Below are 19,972 nucleotides of genomic sequence, written 5' to 3'. Positions count from 1 at the left end.
TAGCCACTAATCTGATATTGATTTTAATCTCATTTACACTGGATTAATTATTACAATACCAGATGACTTAATACCCATTTAAAATGAAGTATGTCATACTGAGATCAGGTCCTTAACATTTTGAAAATCCTAATATTGATTCCTCTAGGGAAACCAATCTTGGAGAGTTCACTTCAGTAAAATCTACAAAGCAACTTAAATTACTTAAGCATTTTTTTTTTTTTTTAAACAACAAGAAAAGTCTCAAGACTGGTAGACAAGTTCTCTTGACAAATAACTGTCACACTGATCAGTACTTGGTAACAGTTTGATGCCCAAGTTTAGCACTGAACTTCAAGCACTTGCCAAAGCTTGAAATGACAGCAGCATTTCAGAGACATTTTCAGACAGATGCACCTATTCACCTATCAAAATAAACCAGCTTCCATCTGAATATGAAGCCAATATTGTAGACTACAGATTAGCTATTAAGTTTCTAGTTAGGATGTGGGGATGAGAAGAGAGTCCTTTGGCAGAAATCAATCTACATAAGGGAAGGGAAGCAGTCTCTTCCCCTCCTGCTGAGATCAAGTGACCCAAGAGCTGTCAAATGAATACTTAAGTTGAGGTATATACATATATGGCTGAGTCAAACTTAGCATGCCAGTAGTAATGCATTATTGAGCATTTCTTCACACACACAAACCTACATAACTCCATTTTCCTTCACCTCTGGGCTCCATTTTGCAACACCCAATACTTGTTTCTAACTTAAGACGAACAGTACTTAATTTCAGAAAAATAAAGAAAAAACCCAACCAGTTTTTCCCTACAGTACATATAAAGTTCACCTGGCCCAAGAGAGAAGTGACTGCAAGAGGAGTAACGTTGAGATCCTTCCTCTTAGCACATTTCCTCTCAAAACACAGGGACTGCTACCATATGAATTTCTTCTAATTGTGTTAAAAGGAAATGAAAATCAGTGGGTAATGACATACACTGCAGATCTACTTAGAAAGAAAATGATGCAAGGTCTGGCATTTGTGATATTTTAAGTAAATTAAATTTTTTTTTGTACTGTTTCTTCTCCTTCCCTCCCCCTACATCTCCACAGACATGAAATAAATCTAACTTATGTAAGTCTCAAAATTTCTCTTGGTACAGAACTTTTAACACTGCACTATCTTTTAAGGAACAGGGCAGTTCTAAGACCACACAACCCAGAGGAGCTCACAATGGCATCCACCAGCAACCCAATCAGGTAAGTGAAAAACAGCAACAGATCTTCCCCTTGGAGTTGAACACTACATTGCTCCAATTTTTGCTTAGCTTAATATTGCAGAGCTATATATTGAAGCTCTGTGGTAAATCATATTCATTTGAAAGTGTATCACCATGAGAAAATGCAGTAATAGATAACTGCTTTATTGTTCACTGACTACTATAAATTTTAATAATTGTTCCAGCCTCTATTCTTCTCACTTGGCCTTTTCTATGTAAAAAAATCATACCCTTTATTGATGTTTTTACCTCACACAATATCCTGACCTCATTCGCTGTATTTTCAGCTTGATTGGTCTCTTCTTTGAACTCATAATTTAAAGTAGTAGAGACTTCATTTCCACCACACTTATCCATGAAAGAATTATTGGTATATTTTGAATGTGGGTAATTTAGAACTGTTTCACTTAGTTATCCAAAGAAATTGAATAGAAGAAGTTTAATGAGCAGCACTGAATATAAAATTCACATCAATGAACTGTATATCCCACATAACGTTCTATATAATGTGTTTTATACACCCATTCTTTTCAGTATGGACAGAAACATAAAATCCAGGATTGTGTTCAGAACTGAAAATGGCTTTTAATTTTAATTGCTTAGAAGTATCCTTTCAGACTCAAACAACTTTTGGAGATGCCAAAAGGAAATACTGTCTTCCCACTTATAGATAAAAAACAATTAAACAAGAGCTGTTCTTTGTTAGGTTGAGGGGAGACAGGAGTATTTTCATATGTGTACAGGCTTTGGATCATCACAAAATCAAGAAACAATGAGTCTCTCATCCCTAGTACCTCCAAAAGCATTTGCATCATGCTCCAGACTCCAAGGTGCTTGTATGTTGTGACTTCAAGGGAAACAGAAGCTGGCATGTACACAAACTGTGTAAACACCATCATTAAGATGATGTTAACAAAGAAATTGCTTTCCAAGTAAAAACCCTGCGTAGAACACCAGATGCTTCTTCCTGCTGCTAATTAATAACAGTGAAAATTCTCCCCTATCCATATAACGAATCAAAAGCTATTTTACAAAATGAATATACCTCAGCATCTTCTCTGTGCTATGCCTCATGTCTACTTCATGTGTTGGCTTTCATCACTGATTAACAGCTAAAAACCCTGTCTTTCAATATCACTGACTTCCAAGAAGAGGTGCCCCAAACAGGCATAAATGCTGAAGAACAACACTGTGAAAACACTCCTAACTAATTCTGTTGGTTTAGCCAACAGGTGTTTTTCTCTTTCCAACAAGTAGTAGATTTTTTTTAATAAAGGCAGTCTTTCAAAGGAAGAAAATCTGACTTTCTTTCAAACTAAGCTTAATTTAAACAAAAAAATCCAACAATAAAATCAGAAAGACTTCATTTGAAGCAGAAAGTAACATAACTAGACTCATATGAAGTATATACCAAGGCTAGGAAAAGTATATCTAAGCCTAAGCCCTTTATCTCCTCAATGAATTTCTTTAACTGTGTAAAAGGAATACCAAGAAAGAGAGATGACTGATAAACTTCCCTTCATTATTATTTACTTGTGCAGAAGAAGCAAAAAAAATGACTTAATTATATTCTGATATGCTGATACTTACATTTACCAGTTGCTGGACTGATTTAAAATGAAAATTTGTACATATGAAAAGCAGTAAGTGTATGCTCTCATACTTTGCAAAAAAAAAATTGATAGAGATTCAGAGGTCAAAGGGAGTATTTCGAGATCAGACTTATGCTTATTCTGCAAGTATCCTCTTGTCCCCACATTATTTATTTTCATACAGGAATTCAGAAGTGAAATTGGTCTTCTGCATTAAGCCCTCTTCTTACTGACCAAGAGGATTAATGAGGGATAAGAGCAGCATGCTAAAAAACAAAGATAAAAAGTCTAGACTCAAACTATTTATTGATCAGAAGGGGAACTACATTTTTTTGTTATACTTCAAATTGCTGAGTGATACAAGCATTTCCCACACACAGAAAGATGCCCATTTTACCCATGCACAGGTGAGACAGCAGTTCTGCTAGCAATCTGGGTCATAAAGTTTTGATTTCTTTTGGGAAACTCCACGTATACAAACTGTGTTCCTAGTAAAATAATCTACTAGGAGAAACACAATTTTAATCAAGCCATAAAGCCACAATTTTAATCAAATCATTCAGGATCACCTTAAGTGCCCTGGGGAACTGCATGGATTAACTCTTAACCTTTCCAAGGCTACATCCAAATGAGAAATGGATTCCAGATTCCTACACTTGAAAACACTTGTGACAGTATGTCTCTGCCCTGCTGGATACTAAAAGACAAGACAATGCTCAGACGGTTAATCCACCAAATTCTTCTGAAGACCACTGACACAAACCCATTCGTATCTGAATGCAAAGTATTACCCCATTCACTTAAAAATCCCAAATTAAATGTATCTCCCAAATTTCTCCCAGGTGTCAGGGGACAAAATAAGGGGGAACGGCTTCAAGCTCCGCCAGGGGAGGTTGAGGCTGGACATCAGAAAAGAAATTTTTTACAGAAAGGGTCATTGGGCACTGGCAGAGGCTGCCCAGGGAGGTGGTTGAGTCACCATCCCTGGAGGTATTTAAAAGACAGGTGAACGAGATGCTCAGGGGCTTAGTGGTTGATAGGAATGGTTGGACTTGATGATCCTGGAGGTCTTTTCCAACCTAGTGATTCTGTGATTTGGCGATTCTGTATTGTTCACATTTCCAGAAGTCTTTGTCCAGATAATAATTCTGTGCTTTGCTGCTTATGTGAGTAGTACAACACACCCTGTTAAAAGCAGAGAGAGATATAATCTTACAGCAAATAGGTAACCTACTGCAAATTCTGATTACCACATTAAGTGCCTATGATCAGATAATTACAGCGTGTGTTTACCACCTGACGTTCACTGATAATTTGGAGAGTACTGAAAATAGGGATGTTGTGTCCTCAAACTTGGCCCCACTTCTTTAGAGCACGCAGACGTTACATACGTGTAAAAGACCACCATGACCATAGTCTTCCAAAGATCTAGTGAAAGTCTGCTGAAAATAAGCATTACATAAAATCTGTCAACTTCGAGAGCAAAGCTCTCCTAAAGAAAGAGAGATCAAAACACCAGAATGCTGTAGTGGTAATGATTTTTCTAGTGATATAAATCAGAAGTGCTTATGTTCTTGCAGCAACACAAAGGCTCCCCACAGCAGAACACAAATAAGCATTAGTAGAGATTGCAGTTTGTGTTGTACTTGTGTGCTCTACCATTTAAGAGCTATGAACACACAAGTCACTTTCAGAAACACAACTCTCCTTTACCTCTTCAAACTTTTCTGAGAAAAGGCACTGGCTGATTGGCAGGTCTGTGCTTTGCTTCCATCTGTCTGGGGACAGGGAAAGGCTGTCCTTCGCTTTTGCTGACTTCCATCACTAGATAAATACTGAACAAGCGTGGTGGCACAAGGACTAAAAGACACTAATTAAATCTGGTGCATGTAGACTAACCTTTCTTCAACAGATAAAACCACCAAGCAAACGTGAGTGAACCTCAGGACGTGCTCTTAACAGTGTTTTAGCATGTTAAAAACAAAAATCTTATTTTTCCAACGTTTGTGACTTTCATTAGCTAAGACATCATCTTAAGTAAGCAACTGACAAATAGTTTATATATATAATTTTCAACTACATCCTTAGGAGATGAGTAAGCACTAATGCTATTCAAAAATTGGGGGAAAAAGTTACCAAGACAGCAACTTGCTGTACATAGTTGGTCATAGATGATCAAGAACTGCGTTCAATCTCCAAGTTCTTTTATTAGGATCACCAAGTGGCAAGGACATTTTCTTTGATCTTTACCTTTATGATCTATGGTATAATTAAGAGTATGCTAGGAAGACTACGGACAGATTATCACTATATTTATATTCTAGCTACAATAGTAGAAAAGTATTTTTAGAAATAAAAAAGACATCATCTTTGACTTGCAAAATTGGTTGCAAAATCATGCAGATTGTCTGAGGAATTCAACAGCAATGAACATCTCTACAGCCTGTCCATGGAGGTTGTGGAGTCTCCTTCTCTGCAGATATTCAAAACCAGCCTGGACACACCCCAGTGCAACCTACTCTGGGTGAACGTGTGAAGCCCACACACACCCTCTGCCTCATGGACCACATTTTCTGTTGAGTTGCTTACTGAATCCTTTGGGGTGGAGATTAATTTTCTGTTATATTCCCCCTTTCCCACTACTTTTCTTCTTTTTCTCTCTCTGTCCTCAGTCTCTCCCCAAACCTACTGCATCTCCTCTTGGCACTTTTGGGTGACTCTACTTGGGCTGCTGCTATTTGTACAAACCTGTTGTACAAACCAGCCTGTTGCACTGCCTGTTCCTGTTTTGTAAGGACTGACCTTTTCCCAAGCTGCATTGTCTATGAGTAGTTTTGAAGTGTTGCTGTTTCATAAGGGACTGATGTTTTGCTAAGTTCTTGTTGTGAATTGTGACTTTGATGGAGCTCAAATTTAAGATTGGAATTTGCGTCAAACCCTAGAGTGATTGTCCTCACTATTGTACATGTGCACAAACATTTAAAAGATGACATCCCCTAAATCTCCTGCTGAGCAGGACTGGGGCATGACAGCAATTCAACTCCCCAAAACCCTGATCAATAAAAAAATCCACACGATAAAGAAACATTTTCTGTACCATCTGGCGAGTTAAACAGCCAGTGCTTTGAACATCTGACTAAGCATTGTAGTAGGGTAATCAACAATTAAAGTAGTAGAAAGTTATGGAGATGTGAAGGGGAAGCACAGAAGATGAAAGTTTGAAAGACTACTATTCAAGCTGCAGATTACAGCACCTCTCATAAGCAGCCGATTTACATAGCTGTCCTGAAAAATCATGTAAAATACCTACTTCCTTTGGAAAAAGTATCTACTTGGCATGCAAGAATCAATCACGTAATTACATGTTAACAGACAGAAGCAGAATGCTCTGAGTGCATCTGATTATAGTAATGGGAACCAGAAGGGAAAACACTATCTTCTGGAGTAACGGAGGCAACGGTAAGTTATTCTGATAGCAAATCAAACATATTATTCCAGAGCTTTCTAAAGGTAGCTCAGAGAAAAATTATCTTCCCTTTGCTCTAATAATTTTAAACACAAACCATACTCAGCATTTACATGATACTATTAAAAGCAAAACAGAAATTATGAACGTAACTACCGTAACCCTGCCATGGCACAAATATATGAAAGGCTGATAATTCCCAAAGAGTGACTGTAACACATCAGAAAAGCTCAGCCACAACACTACCCAGAGCTGACTTCTTTATCTGTACTACAGGAGCACAGATGCTCAAGAACTTCCTGGAGACATTTCACTCTCCCATGACAGAAGCCATGTGGTTTTCACCATAGCAAATCATACACAACTCTGATATTCAAGTATGAAGTTTCTAATTTTTAAGGTTCACCTTGAGAAAGATATAGCTTGATTTTATACTGGAAAGTGTATGAGGTCACTCATTTTCAAGTAATAAAAATACGATGAAACAGGTACATCTGCATTTCTGAGGCAAAATAAGAGAAGTATTTGAAACACCAGTTCAGCTTGCAGAGCAATTTCTGCATTGGACCAGGAGGAAAAAACATTCTGAATGTTAAAACCTGCACTGGTGAGTTGCATATCCATGAATCAGACTGTGGAAAACAAAACCACCACTAGCAGAGATGCTCTGGATATGCTGATCCATGGAATGCTACATCACGCTCATTGCAGAAGATCGGAGGCATTTACACTCATGCTGTAGATAGCAAGGCTCTCCTGACAGTGAGATGCCTGTAATGGTTTGCTTCTTCAGAATGAACCATTATCTTCATCAGTATATGGCTGCAAAGGCCAGAACAAAGTGCAACTCATTTACCTTGCTGGTGTGTGGATGAAAAGAAGGTGAAGCACTAGTGGAAGAATCCACTGTAGGACTGGCACTAGCAGCACAGTGTCCAAACAAAACTGTGCCCTAAAGATAGTACAGAGATTATAGTGAGTAATCAAGTTACAGAATTTCACTCTAAACTTAAAGCCACATGAAAATGAACAATTTCCATATTTAAAAAAAAATAAATCAATTCTTACCTCTAGCTACATATATTGCTTATTAGGTGCTCTGTGACAACCAAACTACAAATCTAGTAGTGCTAAGAAGCCCCATTCTCTATGTTCTTGGCATAACAGAAACCTGGAGAGGAAAGTTCTTTGCCAAACAAAATTCTGTAACAGGTGAACCTCACCTCCCATCCTGAGAAGCGACCCCAGCTAAGGGTGGATTGTTTAGTTTTAGAAAGGACAAGATTGGTAAAATAGTGTTACCCATTGCAAGCTTCAAAGTCAGAATTCATGGACTAACACTAACAACCTTTTATGGTTATAGACACATAACTAATCTGTCCTGACTCGTGACTGTGAATCCTCTGCCTATTCAATCCCCTTCCCCACCACAGAAAAGCTAGAAGGAATTTATTTTCACAGAAGGATTAGAGAAGTTTGTGTAAGGTATTTCCAAAAGCATTCAACAATGTTCACAAAAAGTAATTCCAGAACAAATACCATACATTGCAGCTTCATTGAAATTCACTGCTCTCCTAGTGCAAATAAGCCCTTCCATGCCCATCACTTGTCCCCACCAGGTCCTGCCTGTACACTTTAATGAGGCTTCAGGTGAGCTACCTGACGTGGGAACTAACACTGCTGCCCTCTACTCAGGAGAGCTTCCAGCAGTGGGTTGCTCCACAGGATCTTCTCTTTCCCCTTATGTTGGATCAGACACATAATCAACAACAAACACATCAGGCCTCCAAAAGCAATGGTAATAAGGTTTTATCAAACATCACCCCTCTGCAACAAACACATCCTGTGTTGTTCTAGATAAAATTAGGGATCCAATACTAATTCCGCCCCCCGCCCCCGATAGCCAGAAGTGCTTGTTCTTAAAGCATATTCCATATTTTCAACAGGAGCACGGCCTCACACACACATACACTACCTTTTCTTCAGGAAAGCCAGCAATTACATGGCAGTATCCACCAAGCCTAAGTATGATGTGCCACAATGCAATGCGGGACACTGTTTCATCTGGTTTTTTTGCTTTATACTGTCGCAATCCTTTAGAGTCTTAAAGATTACTTATAAATTAAAGCAACAGGACTCTTAACAGAACAGATAGTTCTGCCTAGTTTTTGCAGGCAGTGCTCTAGACAGACACTTGTTCATGTGGCAACTGCTCAAGCTAAAAAAGATACATTTACATAATGAGATTGTGAGATAAACTCTTGGAACCAAGAATTTAGAAGTTAACAGTTGACTCTTTGTCAGTGCTAATGATACGCATACTTGTGTGCCTGTCAGTGGGTAGCAACCATCTGCAAAATGAAAAAAATGCATTAGCATTAAATTTTTAATTTTCTGTCTTGCTTGGGTTGCAGATTTAATTGCTTTTTAATACAGGCTTCTTGTCCGTTTTCTGAAAAGGAAAAAAATAGAGTTATATGAAAAATATCCACAGAATTTTTATTGCTTTAGCCAAGTCAGTATTTTTAAGCTGTTTTAATGTTTTAGAAACTTTGTCTCAAGTAATCAAAATGCCACTTTAAGGAAGCTGTCCATGATATTTATGAATGCAACTGCTACAGCAATTTCTTCTGAAGCTATTAGCTCATTCAGTCTCATGAGTCAAACACAACATTAGGGTAAATGAGTTTCCTGAGGTGCCTGTGACAGTGTGAAGAGAGGAAGAAAGGGAAGAAAACCCGTAGAAATTTGCAATTCCTATTGCAAACCGTAGAAATACAAATTCAGCAAGTGCCCCAGGAACACTGCTGTACCACCATGCTAGAAGACTCTAAAATATTCAAGGCTTCATCTCAGATGAAAACACATGGTCCTGACTGAAATGCCATTCTTTATTCCAAGTTTCAATACCTGATTTGGAGTTTACTCTGCATTTTTCACAGAACTCAAATCACAACATTCTGTGCTCCACCACCTTCAATGCAATTCCTCTGGCAAGGTACCTAAAACCACAAGAACTACCACCACCACATCAAGTGTTCATAGAGAGCAAAGCAATTTCTCTGTGTGAGCTCTTAGGACTCCTACTTTACTCTGCCTTCTGGACTTCTCTGAATGTGTCTCTGCTGAGCAAGCTGTTTTAATTAATTTGGCACCTAAGAGAACACTGACTGGCTTATCTGAGCTCTGGAGGCCTACATAAAGCATTTTAAAAATATGTATTTGCATGCAACATGGCAAAAGACACAGCAATAGGTTGTACGAACTGATGGTAAGTCTGGAGTGAGAGGCAGGAACAAGCGCTACCTTAACACTAAGGATTCCTGCTGTGGTGACAACTCTCCCTCAATGAACCAGACCTTTGTTCAAGCAGAGCTTGGGCAGAGCACAGGAAGCATCAGAACTTGTAATAGTAAAAACAGTAAAACAGGAACTAGAAGTTTCACCTTTGCGAGGAATGAATTTTCATAACCCGATCTAATCACAAGAAAGAAGAAAAGGCAGCAGCTTTCTACAGGCCTGACAGAACATATGATTAAGATGCAGCATGAAATGGAAAAAAGAGTTGACTCTTTTCTGAAAACACATTCACTAGCAGCTTGCAGACATACCTCACTCACACTTTCCTGTCACAGGACAGCCACTTAGCCGCACAGTGGTAAAGTGCCACATCTTCCACTCACCTTTCCACTTATCCCATGACTGCTTCTCCACTTACAGAACTAAAACCACATTAGACAAACAACAGTTTTACTCACAGGTCATTTACCACCACAGGTGGAAAACTATCCTGGGGAAGGGCAACACCAAATCATCAAACTTGCAGGGCCCAGAAGAAAAGCCCAGAGCTGCTCATGTCAGACATGCTGTTCAATAGGCAGCACCCCTTTCAGATTCACTAGAAACTGGCAAATGAGCTGGTATGAGAACACCAGAGCATTTTTCCCAATTAAAGAGAATAGACTGCCTTCAGAATTACTAATACAAGCAAGAACCTCTTTTTTTGCACTGTACAATAGCTAACATACTCCCAACATTTCAGCGGAGCACACCCGACTCAGCAAGGCCACCAACCAACCACCAGCACTTCAAGGTACTCTGCTTGAAGGGCAAAGAAAAGACTTCACCACCAGCAGTGAGATAGGGGACAGGTCAGCACTACCAGCGAACGAATGCGAGATGGAGCAATGAACAACAGAATGAAAATACTTTTTAACAAGCAGTAGCAACTTCTAGATATAGAAGTTTCTGCCTGATGTTCCAACAGATTCTTCCAGCAATGGCTTTTAATAAACATAAGCATGCCAGCTGCACAGAGATGAAAAAAAATGGTGCAGAGAACTGAGAGCTGAAGGGGGTAGGCACAGCACAGCCAGCTGAGCTCTTGACGGGGCTTGTACTGCCTGTGTCTATCCTATAACCTCTGGGCAGATTATGTTTTTTCTTTGTGCCATGTACAAGAGCATGTCAACATATTCTACACCGCTAAAGCCTATACATTTTCATTTTCCCATTAAGCCTTCTCCCTCTTCCTATAAAAGGCTAGGTGATGTGGCACCAACTCTTCTCAACACTTTCTAACCTGGCTTATGGGCCTACTGGCAAAAACCTCGACTTATCTGATGAGATGTCCTGAAAGCAAAAAATGTCAGCAGGCAGCTTACATAGTTCTGAAGAACATAAGAGCCCGCTTGCATAGTCAAAGGAATTGCAGAAATGTCACTTTGAAGTCTCATAATGGAAAATATTTTAAAAATATATTAAAGCACAAAAAACCCCAGAACATTTTCCAAGGTAATTAAGATACTTAACTTTGTTCTTAAGCAGGATAAATATTTCGAAGGTGCAAATAAACTACTATGCAAAAGGAACTGCAAGAAAAAGCAGCATATATAATACTCTGAAGAACAAGGTCTCCCAAGCTGTATTGCTCTTTTTCTGTACACTCATGTTTATAAAATTACATTAATTATATCCAGGTTTGAAACAGAAAGAAACAAGTCAGTAGGCAGACATTGAAATACTTGGTAATCTGGGAGAGATGTTGTTTCAAAGAAGTAAATATACCCACTTGTTACCTTTCTCTTCTCCTTGTAACCCCTCCAGGAAGGTCTCCTCCTAACCAAATCTATTTGCTGGACATTGCATGCAATACTTGGCAAGTGTAACACGTCTCTCCTTTCAGAAATAACTTTCATGTGGCTCAAAAGTGCCTAAGAAAATGGATGCTGTTGAGTACTTGCTCAGGCTGCAGCAGAGCTGCCTTTCACCCACAGCAGTGGGACACCAGGCAGAGACAGTGGGGCACCACAGCAGAGGGGCCTGGCCACTCCCTGGGTCAGGCTGGGGACAAGGGCCTGGACCCTGTTCCTCAGGGCATCTCCATGGTGGCCACCAGGAACTAGATCCTACTCAAGAGACAAAATGGGAAGGGAGAAACCCCTAAGCATTCCCGCCACCCCAGTCTGCAAGATACACTTTCACGCCGAAACAGTAGTTGTAAACAATGTAGGGCAGAAGAAATTGAGAGCCAGCAAAATCTCAAGGGGTATGAATCTCAGGGAGAATGTGAGCCCTCTCCGAAACGATATGGGAGATGTGGTTGCCCAGGATATTGAGCAGGCTGAGGTACTCAAGAACTTTTTTGCCTTCGTCTTCACTGACAAGAGCTCAAACCATTCCACCCAAGTCACAGAAGACTGGAAGATCAAAGAACTGCCCATTGTAGGAGAAGATCAGGTGTGAGACTGTCTAAGGACCCTGAACCATAGAATTGCTCGGCTGGAAAAGACCAACTGTACCTGTCCACTACTAAACTATATCCCTAAGCACTTAATCTACCCATCTTTTAAATACTTCCAGGGATGGTGACTCAAAATCAACCCTGGGCAGCCTGTTCCAGCGCCTGAGAACACATTTTGTAAAGACATTTTCACTAATGACCAATCTGAACCTCCCCTGGTCCACAAGCTCTTAATTAAAAATGCAGACAGGGTGGAGTGTTCATTAAACGAAGGGTGCACATTCACTTTTAAGTTCACAGAAATAGCAGAGGCAGCCAGTGCACTGATGTAGCAACATCAGTTTGCACCCACAACAGCTTTGATAAATCCACTCCCCTATTTGGGAAAACAAAGAACTAAGGAAGTTTGTTCTGCATGCAAAACAAGGGAAAGGTAAAGGTTAAGAAAGGAAAGGTAAAGAAAGCAAGCCATTCTATACTTTCAATAAGTAACCTGAACTATAGGCTTGTAGAGAGCCAGAAACCTGGTAGGGAATGTAATACTTCAAAAGTTTTACTTGGCTTTAGAGCAGAGATGAAGTTAAAACAGGAAAAGTTGTTGCAAGAACTGTAGGTACAATAATCCCTGAGAAACAGTAGTGAAATCTTCATGACCTGAGGCCTGCAAACTTACACTGAACAAAGCACAGCAGGGCAAACTAAACTGTCAAGAAGTACAGATCACCTCTGAAGGAGAGGTAGTGAAAACAAAGTCTGTATGATATCTACAGGTCAGTGTTCTTGAAAGGGGGAAGAAGTTTTGCTTGCATTAAGGTTTCTTTGGTGCTTCATTATTTACCTCCTCTAAAAAAGTTGACTTTACATTAAAAAGATGATCTCTTCAAACATTCCTAAGAGCATAGAACCTACTAAAAGCTGACCTTACTTAGGCATTTAAACAGACACTTTGGGAAAAAACCCGCCAACATAGTTTTTGGCTTTCTTGTTAGGAAATAGCCATAGCATACACAAATGACACATTCCTTTCCCAATATGAAAAGGGCAGAGATGCGCAGCACTTTCTTCATTTCCCTGGCTCTTTCGCTGCATAATAAAAGTAGAAGGAAAAAGGGTATGGAAAAGAAAAGAGAGAAAACCAAAAAAGCTAAGGAATCTCCTTCTAACAACCATAAGACAGAGAATACATTGCAATTGCAATTCCAGAGGCAACTGCTGTAGGAGTAATATAACAGTTTTGGAGAGGCAGACCTGTAGTCCCTGAAAAGAAAGGAACTGAAAAAGTCTGATCAGTTTCTTTTTCCCCTCCTCTCTCCTCAGCTGGTTCCCACAACTGAAAATCTTCGGGTACAGCACTGCAGGGAACTCTACCCCCTTGCAAAGGTCAAAGATTTGTGGTTGAAAAGTATCAAAAACTCGAGAGAGATTTTACTCCAAAACACCATTATTCATGGATCTCCCAGCAGTGAGGAATGCTTCAAGACAAACCGCTGGCATCTGCCTGCCCTCAACCCAGCCGCAAAGGGTTCCTCTCCCTACTCCCCTTTAATATATTGAGTGGGCAACTTTAATTAGTGTTGTTCCTGCTCTGCACACCACCTACTGCAATGCTGCGTTTGCTGCCATGTGCTGCATGTGGCAAGGGGCTGGCCAGATGGTTGCTCCCAGCTTACATTCCAGAAGTGGACTGTTAACCCAGTTCCTGTGGAAACTTCCTCCTCTAGCAGATGTTTAACGCACTGACTTCAAGACCTCCATTTCCATTGCAACAGCTTGGTTCTGGTGTCCAGTGGGAACGCACTGTGCACAATGCAAACACCTCATGTCAAAAGCATCAAGAGACAGCTCCCACCTAGCAAACCACAGGCAGGGAACTGCTAGTGACATACACTATAAATAAGTCAAGGCCATAAAATACAAAGCAGTATAAATTATGTGGTAAATTAGGTGGAAAGGAAATTCCTGCTCTAATGGCTTTAACACAACTGGAGCAGAAATCACTCATTTTTTCACCTGACTGCGACTTGCAGACACCATTAAACTTGTAATATTAAATCTCTGATGAAGCTATAATCAAGAAACACGTTTGCTATGAATACTGCCCGCTGGCAATGTTCTCGTAGAGGGCCACTGTCTGGCACTTCTATCAGAGAGGAGAGATGTGGCCCACCTCAGTGAGCTGGATGTAACTGAAAGGAATATATACCTGGTGTTCTTAAGTAGATGTATGGTTTCTCCCCCATGTGGTTTTTGGTTTTTTTTTGTATTTGTTTTTGTGTTTTAAGCCTAGACTACGTCCTGCTCATTGAGGGTGACACCACAATATGAGAACTACAATTGAGTAAGAAAGATTTACCTGATTACAAAATTTTGTAGTATTTTAACTGTAGATAGTGGATTGAAATCTGAGTATGGCTTAATGTATAGTTCCTCTTGTTTGATACCTTCAGAAGAGCCAAAACCAAACATGTGAAGAGCAAGCATGATAAAAAAACCTGAAGAGCGGAAGAAACAAGAAAGCAAATAATACAAAACAGTAAAGAAGGCAATGGAAAAAAAAAAAACCCAAACCAACAAGAGAAAGTACAAATTTCACAGAATCATACAATAGTTTGGGTTGGAAGGGACCCTAAAGACCATCTAGTTCCACATGCCCTGCCATGGGCAGGGACACCTCCTACTAGATCAGGCTGCTCAAGGCCCCAGCTTTGACTTAATTTCTACACAAACAAAGACTTAACTGCTTGAAGAGTTTTTCCAACAAGAAAGTAGAGAATATGGTGAGGGTGAAACAATGAATGGAAGAACACGGTAGTAGGTTCGGTATGCTTTCTCTGCTCTGTATTTACATAAGGATTTCTGGAAAGACTGACCATACTACTTATGTACTGATAAGAAAGGCAGAGACCATAACCATTCCTGTACCTTACTGGGAAATTCACTATTCGAAGGTTGAATCATTTCATAGTGTTTTTCCATGTTGCTTGGTTTCCACCTCAGACGGCTATGTAGGCCAAATAGTTTGCAAAGGCATCACACTGCAATCCCTCTCCAATATGCAAGCTCACAATATCACTTCTGCACGTTTCCCGAGGCACCTCTGGCCAGCCACATATGGAGTCTTGAATTACATCCAGCTTGGCCAATAAGGTACTCTCTGAATATTTTATTGCAATTATCTGATCTCACTATGGCTGCCAAATAATCATCAACTTCCTGGAATTTATATGTCAAAAGGTGGTGGAAAAAGTAGTCTGGGAAACAAAGGAGAGATCAGCTGTGGTTTCTGCAAACATTCAGTGATTCAATCACACCTGTGTTGAGAGTTCAATGGAAAGAGCAAGAATCTGGGTTCAGGAATGTAAAACCTGGCAGATGATTCCTAAAAAACCTGACTGTGTGTGCATAAGAGCATAAGGTTTATCAGCATCTCAGTCTTAATTATACAAGCTGGCTCCCCCACAATAGCAAAAGACAAGACTATGGCCAAGTGATCCTTTCATAAAACAAATTAAAAAAAAAAAAATAAAGTAGGAGCATGGCCTAAGGCCCTACCTATGATCTCCATCCCCTATTTGCAAACCAGGCTGTGTTTATTGCCCCCATGTCTCATTTTTATCACAACAGCTGTTTCAGTCCTCTTATACGTGCTGTAACCACCCTGCTGTCTGAGCTCAACTCTGACGAATTTCTCCATCTAACCAATCACCAACACACCTGTTCCAATCCGGTCTGACAAATTTGGCTTTAATAGCAAGCAAAAAAAAAACACGAAGAAAAAATTCAGCCTGAAGTATTGTTAGCTTTTAAACAGAGCATATAATCTTTTCATACGCCTTTTCTTGGCTGATCAGTCATCCAGTTATTAACTAAACATATAACCTCTACCCCCACATTGCTTTCCTGAAGTCACAGAATCACAGAATCACAAGGTTGGAAAGGACCCACTGGATCATCGAGTCCAACCATTCCTAACACTCCCTAAACCATGTCCCTAAGCACTTCATCCACCCGTTCCTTAAACACCTCCAGGGAAGGTGACTCGACCACCTCCCTGGGCAGCCTGTTCCAGTACCCAATGACTCTTTCTGTGAAGAAATTTTTTCTGATATCCAACCTAAACCTCCCCTGACGGAGCTTCAGGCCATTCCCTCTTGTCCTGTCCCCTGTCACTTGGGAGAAGAGGCCAGCATCCTCCTCTCCACAACCTCCTTTCAGGTAGTTGTAGAGAGCAATAAGGTCTCCCCTCAGCCTCCTCTTCTCCAGGCTAAACAACCACAGCTCTCTCAGCCGCTCCTCGTACGACTTGTTCTCCAGCCCCTTCACTAGCTTTGTTGCTCTTCTCTGGACACGTTCCAGAGCCTCAACATCCTTCTTGTGGTGAGGGTCCAGAACTGAACACAGTATTCGAGGTGCGGTCTCACCAGTGCCGAGTACAGAGGGAGAATAACCTCCCTGGACCTGCTGGTGACCCCATTTCTGATACAAGCCAAGATGCCATTGGCCTTCTTGGCCACCTGGGCATACTGCTGGCTCATGTTCAGTCGGCTGTCAACCAGCACCCCCAGGTCCTTCTCTTCCGTGCAGCTCTCCAGCCATTCTTCCCCCAGTCTGTAGCACTGCATAGGGTTGTTGTGCCCCAAGTGCAGTACCCGGCATTTGGTCTTGTTAAACCTCATCCCATTGGTCTCGGCCCAGCAGTCCAGCCTGTTCAGATCCCTTTGCAGAGCCTCCCTACCCTCCAGCAGATCGACACTTCCTCCCAGCTTAGTGTCATCTGCAAACTTGCTGAGGGTGCACTCAATGCCTTCTTCCAGGTCATTGATAAAGACATTAAACACAGCTGGACCCAGTACTGAGCCCTGAGGAACTCCACTTGTGACTGGCCTCCAGCTGGAGTTAACTCCATTGACCACCACTCTCTGGGCCCGGCCATCCAACCAGTTTTCAACCCAGGAGAGTGTGCGCCTGTCCAGGCCAGAGGCTGACAGTTTCTGAAGCAGAACGCTGTGAGAAACTGTGCCAAAGGCTTTACTGAAGTCCAAGAAGACTACATCCACAGCCTTTCCCCCATCCAGTAGTCGAGTGATTTTGTCATAGAAGGTGATCAGGTTGGTTAGCTTGGCAAGATCTGCCCTTTATAAACCCATGTTGACTGGGCCTGATCACCCAGTTCTCTTGCATGTGCTTCATGATAGCACTCAAGATTACCTGTTCCATGACTTTCCCCGGCACTGAGGTGAGACTGACAGGCCTGTAGTTCCCCAGATCCTCTCTGCAACCCTTCTTGTAGATGGGCACAACATCAGCCAGCCTCCAGTCTAGTGGAACTTCCCCAGTCAGCCAGGACCGCTGGAAGATGATGGACAGGGGTTTGGAAAGGACATCCGCCAGCTCCTTCAATACTCTTGGGTGGATCCCATCCGGCCCCATAGACTTGTGGGAGTCTAGCTGGGCAACCAAGTCTCTAACCACCTCCTCTTGGATCATGGGAGCCTCATTCTGCTCCTCTAACTCTTGGGTTTGTAAACAGAAGGAACAACTTTCTTTGCTATTAAAGACTGAGGCGAAGAAGGCATTAAGTACCTCAGCCTTGACCTTATCCCCTGTCACTGTTATTCCTTCTGCATCCAATAGAGACTGGATATTCTCCCTCGTCCTCCTTTTCCTGTTGATGTATTTGTAGAAAGACTTTTTGCTGTCTTTCACAGACTTAGCCAGTTTTATTTCTAGTCGGGCCTTGGCCCTCCTGATTTTTTCCCTGCACGATCTCACTTCCTCCCTGTAGTCCACCCAAGTTGCCTGTCCTTTCCTCCAAAGCACATAGAGCTTCTTCTTATTATTGACACATGTTGAGATCTCCCTGCTCCACCAAGCTGGCTTTTCCCCCCGCCGGCTCCTTTTCCAGAACACAGGGATGGCCTGCTCTTGAGCTGCTAGGATTTCATTTTTCAAGAGCGCCCAACCCTCGTGGGCTCCCTTGCCCCTGAAGGACTGTTTTCCACGGGACTTTGCTAACCAACCTTCTGAACAGGCCACAGTCTGCCCTCTGGGAGTTTAATGTGACTGTTTTGCTAACCCCCTTCTTTATCCCACCTAGAACTGAAAACCCTATCATCTCATGATCGCTTAATCCCAGGCGTCCTCCAGCCGTCAAATCTCCAACAAGACCTTCTCTATTCGCAAACAGCAGGTCTAGGAAGGCACCCTCCCTTGTTGGTTCACTAACCAGTTGTGCAAGGAAGTTGTCTTCCATGCACTCCAGGAACCTCCTAGACTGTTTCCTTTCTGCTGTATTGTACTCCCAGCAGACATCCGGAAAATCAAAGTCACCCACAAGTACAAGAGGCAGAGATTTAGAGACTATCCCCAGCTGTTTATAGAAGAGCTCATCAGCTGCTTCTTCTTGGCTGGGTGGTCTGTAACAGACTCCTATCACAAAGTCCCCCTTCTTGTGGGCTCCTCTGATTTTAACCCATAGGCACTCGATCCCATCCTCACCGTAATCCAGTTCAAGAGTATCAAAGCACTCTTTAACATAAGAGGGCTACCCCGCCTCCTTTCCTACCCTTCCTGTCCCGCCTGAAGAGTTTATATCCCAACATAGCTGTACTCCAGTTATGTGAGTCATCCCACCACGTTTCTGTGATGGCAATGACATCATAGTCACCTTGCCCTACAACAGCTTCCAGCTCATCCTTCTTATTGCCCGTGCTGTGTGCATTGGTGTATATGCACTTCAGCTGGGCTGATGAACCTTCAGCCCTCGTAAAGGGAAGAGAGTTCATTCTCAATTGACTGGTCCTTGGAATAACTAATTCCACAGACCCAGTTTCATCCTTACTATCCCCACTTGTACTCACCCTCACCCCCACTTGCCCTGTGGTGGTGTACTGGTGGTCCTCTCCAGCACACCATTTCTCAGCCGCCAGTGTCCCACTTCCAGGCTCATTCCCAACTAGCCTGGTCTCTTCCCCTTCCCCCTTCACATCTAGTTTAAAGCTCTATTTAAGAGCCTAACTAGATTTTTAGAGATAACTTTAGTCCCCCTTGAAGACAAGCATGACCCATCCCTAGTAAGAAAACCTGGGGGTGGGTGGATCACCCCATGATCAAAGAAGCCAAAGCCTCTCTCCTCACACCAGGCTCGGAGCCAGGCATTAATCATCTGTTTGCCCCTGACCTCCTGTTCCATATTCCTTAGTAATGGGATAGAACTAAACACCACTTGTGCTCCAGAGCCCTCCATCATCCTCCCTAAAGCCCTGAAGTCTCTTTTGATGGCTTTCAGCTTTCCATGAAAAAGTTAATGCAATTCAGCAGCCAGGACATGGCATGACATGCCAAAACACATGGTATATTTCTAACACCTACATATTGTTAAAATCTTGTGGAAAATGTATTGGAAAGGAATCGATTTTTACCAATGAGAGCTCAAGAGAGAATTGAACGAATGGGAAACAGAGCATCCTTTATTTTAAACTTGTCTTCCCCTAGCAGGACATTTTATCACCCATTTTTGAATTCTCAAACACAGACAAAGAAACTGGATATTGATGTTATCACCTTTTTCTGGAACTGTTAATCAGGAATAAATGCCAGTGTGAAGGCAAAAATATCTGGACACAATTTTTAAGAGCTCATATATAATTTCTGCACAGGTTAGAAAAAAATCCCATGCCATTCAGTCTCAACTCCTAGCTCCCCTCATTGGCACCTGGTTGAAGGGAAAGTAGATAATACTTGGTTACTACCTGGAGGTGTTTTTTCTGTAATTAGCTGAGAACTGCACTATCAGCCCCAGCAAACAAAAAGGGGGAAAAAAAAATCATGGAAAAATCATGGAAAAAAAAAATCATGGAAAAAACCCAGCAAGAGTCCAGTAAGGCACTTGCATCATGGGAGTAAGCTGTG

General features: G+C 41.6%; 1 protein-coding gene across 13 annotated transcripts in view; it reads right to left on the bottom strand.

Moving 5' to 3' along the window:
• Nucleotides 1-19,972, bottom strand: part of LDLRAD3 (low density lipoprotein receptor class A domain containing 3) — a 127,964-nt gene that overhangs the window by 52,058 nt on the left and 55,934 nt on the right. The window contains exons 5-7 of one of the 13 annotated variants that reach the window (XM_054066582.1): nucleotides 14,415-14,553; nucleotides 7,175-7,270; nucleotides 3,255-4,037 (exon numbers count right to left, since the gene is read on the bottom strand). The exons of the other annotated variants lie outside the window; for them this stretch is intronic. Coding sequence (XP_053922557.1) covers nucleotides 3,932-4,037; nucleotides 7,175-7,270; nucleotides 14,415-14,553 — 341 coding nt within the window. The 3' untranslated portion in view covers nucleotides 3,255-3,931. Of the gene's footprint in view, nucleotides 1-3,254; nucleotides 4,038-7,174; nucleotides 7,271-14,414; nucleotides 14,554-19,972 lie in introns of those variants that run through there. 13 annotated transcript variants of the gene reach the window in all.

The sequence above is a fragment of the Cuculus canorus genome, chromosome 5, assembly GCF_017976375.1.
Source record: "Cuculus canorus isolate bCucCan1 chromosome 5, bCucCan1.pri, whole genome shotgun sequence".
In the NCBI taxonomy this organism is placed as follows: domain Eukaryota; kingdom Metazoa; phylum Chordata; class Aves; order Cuculiformes; family Cuculidae; genus Cuculus; species Cuculus canorus.
The sequence above is the reverse complement of the archived record's forward strand: the minus strand, read 5'-3'. Positions and strand labels throughout refer to the sequence as shown.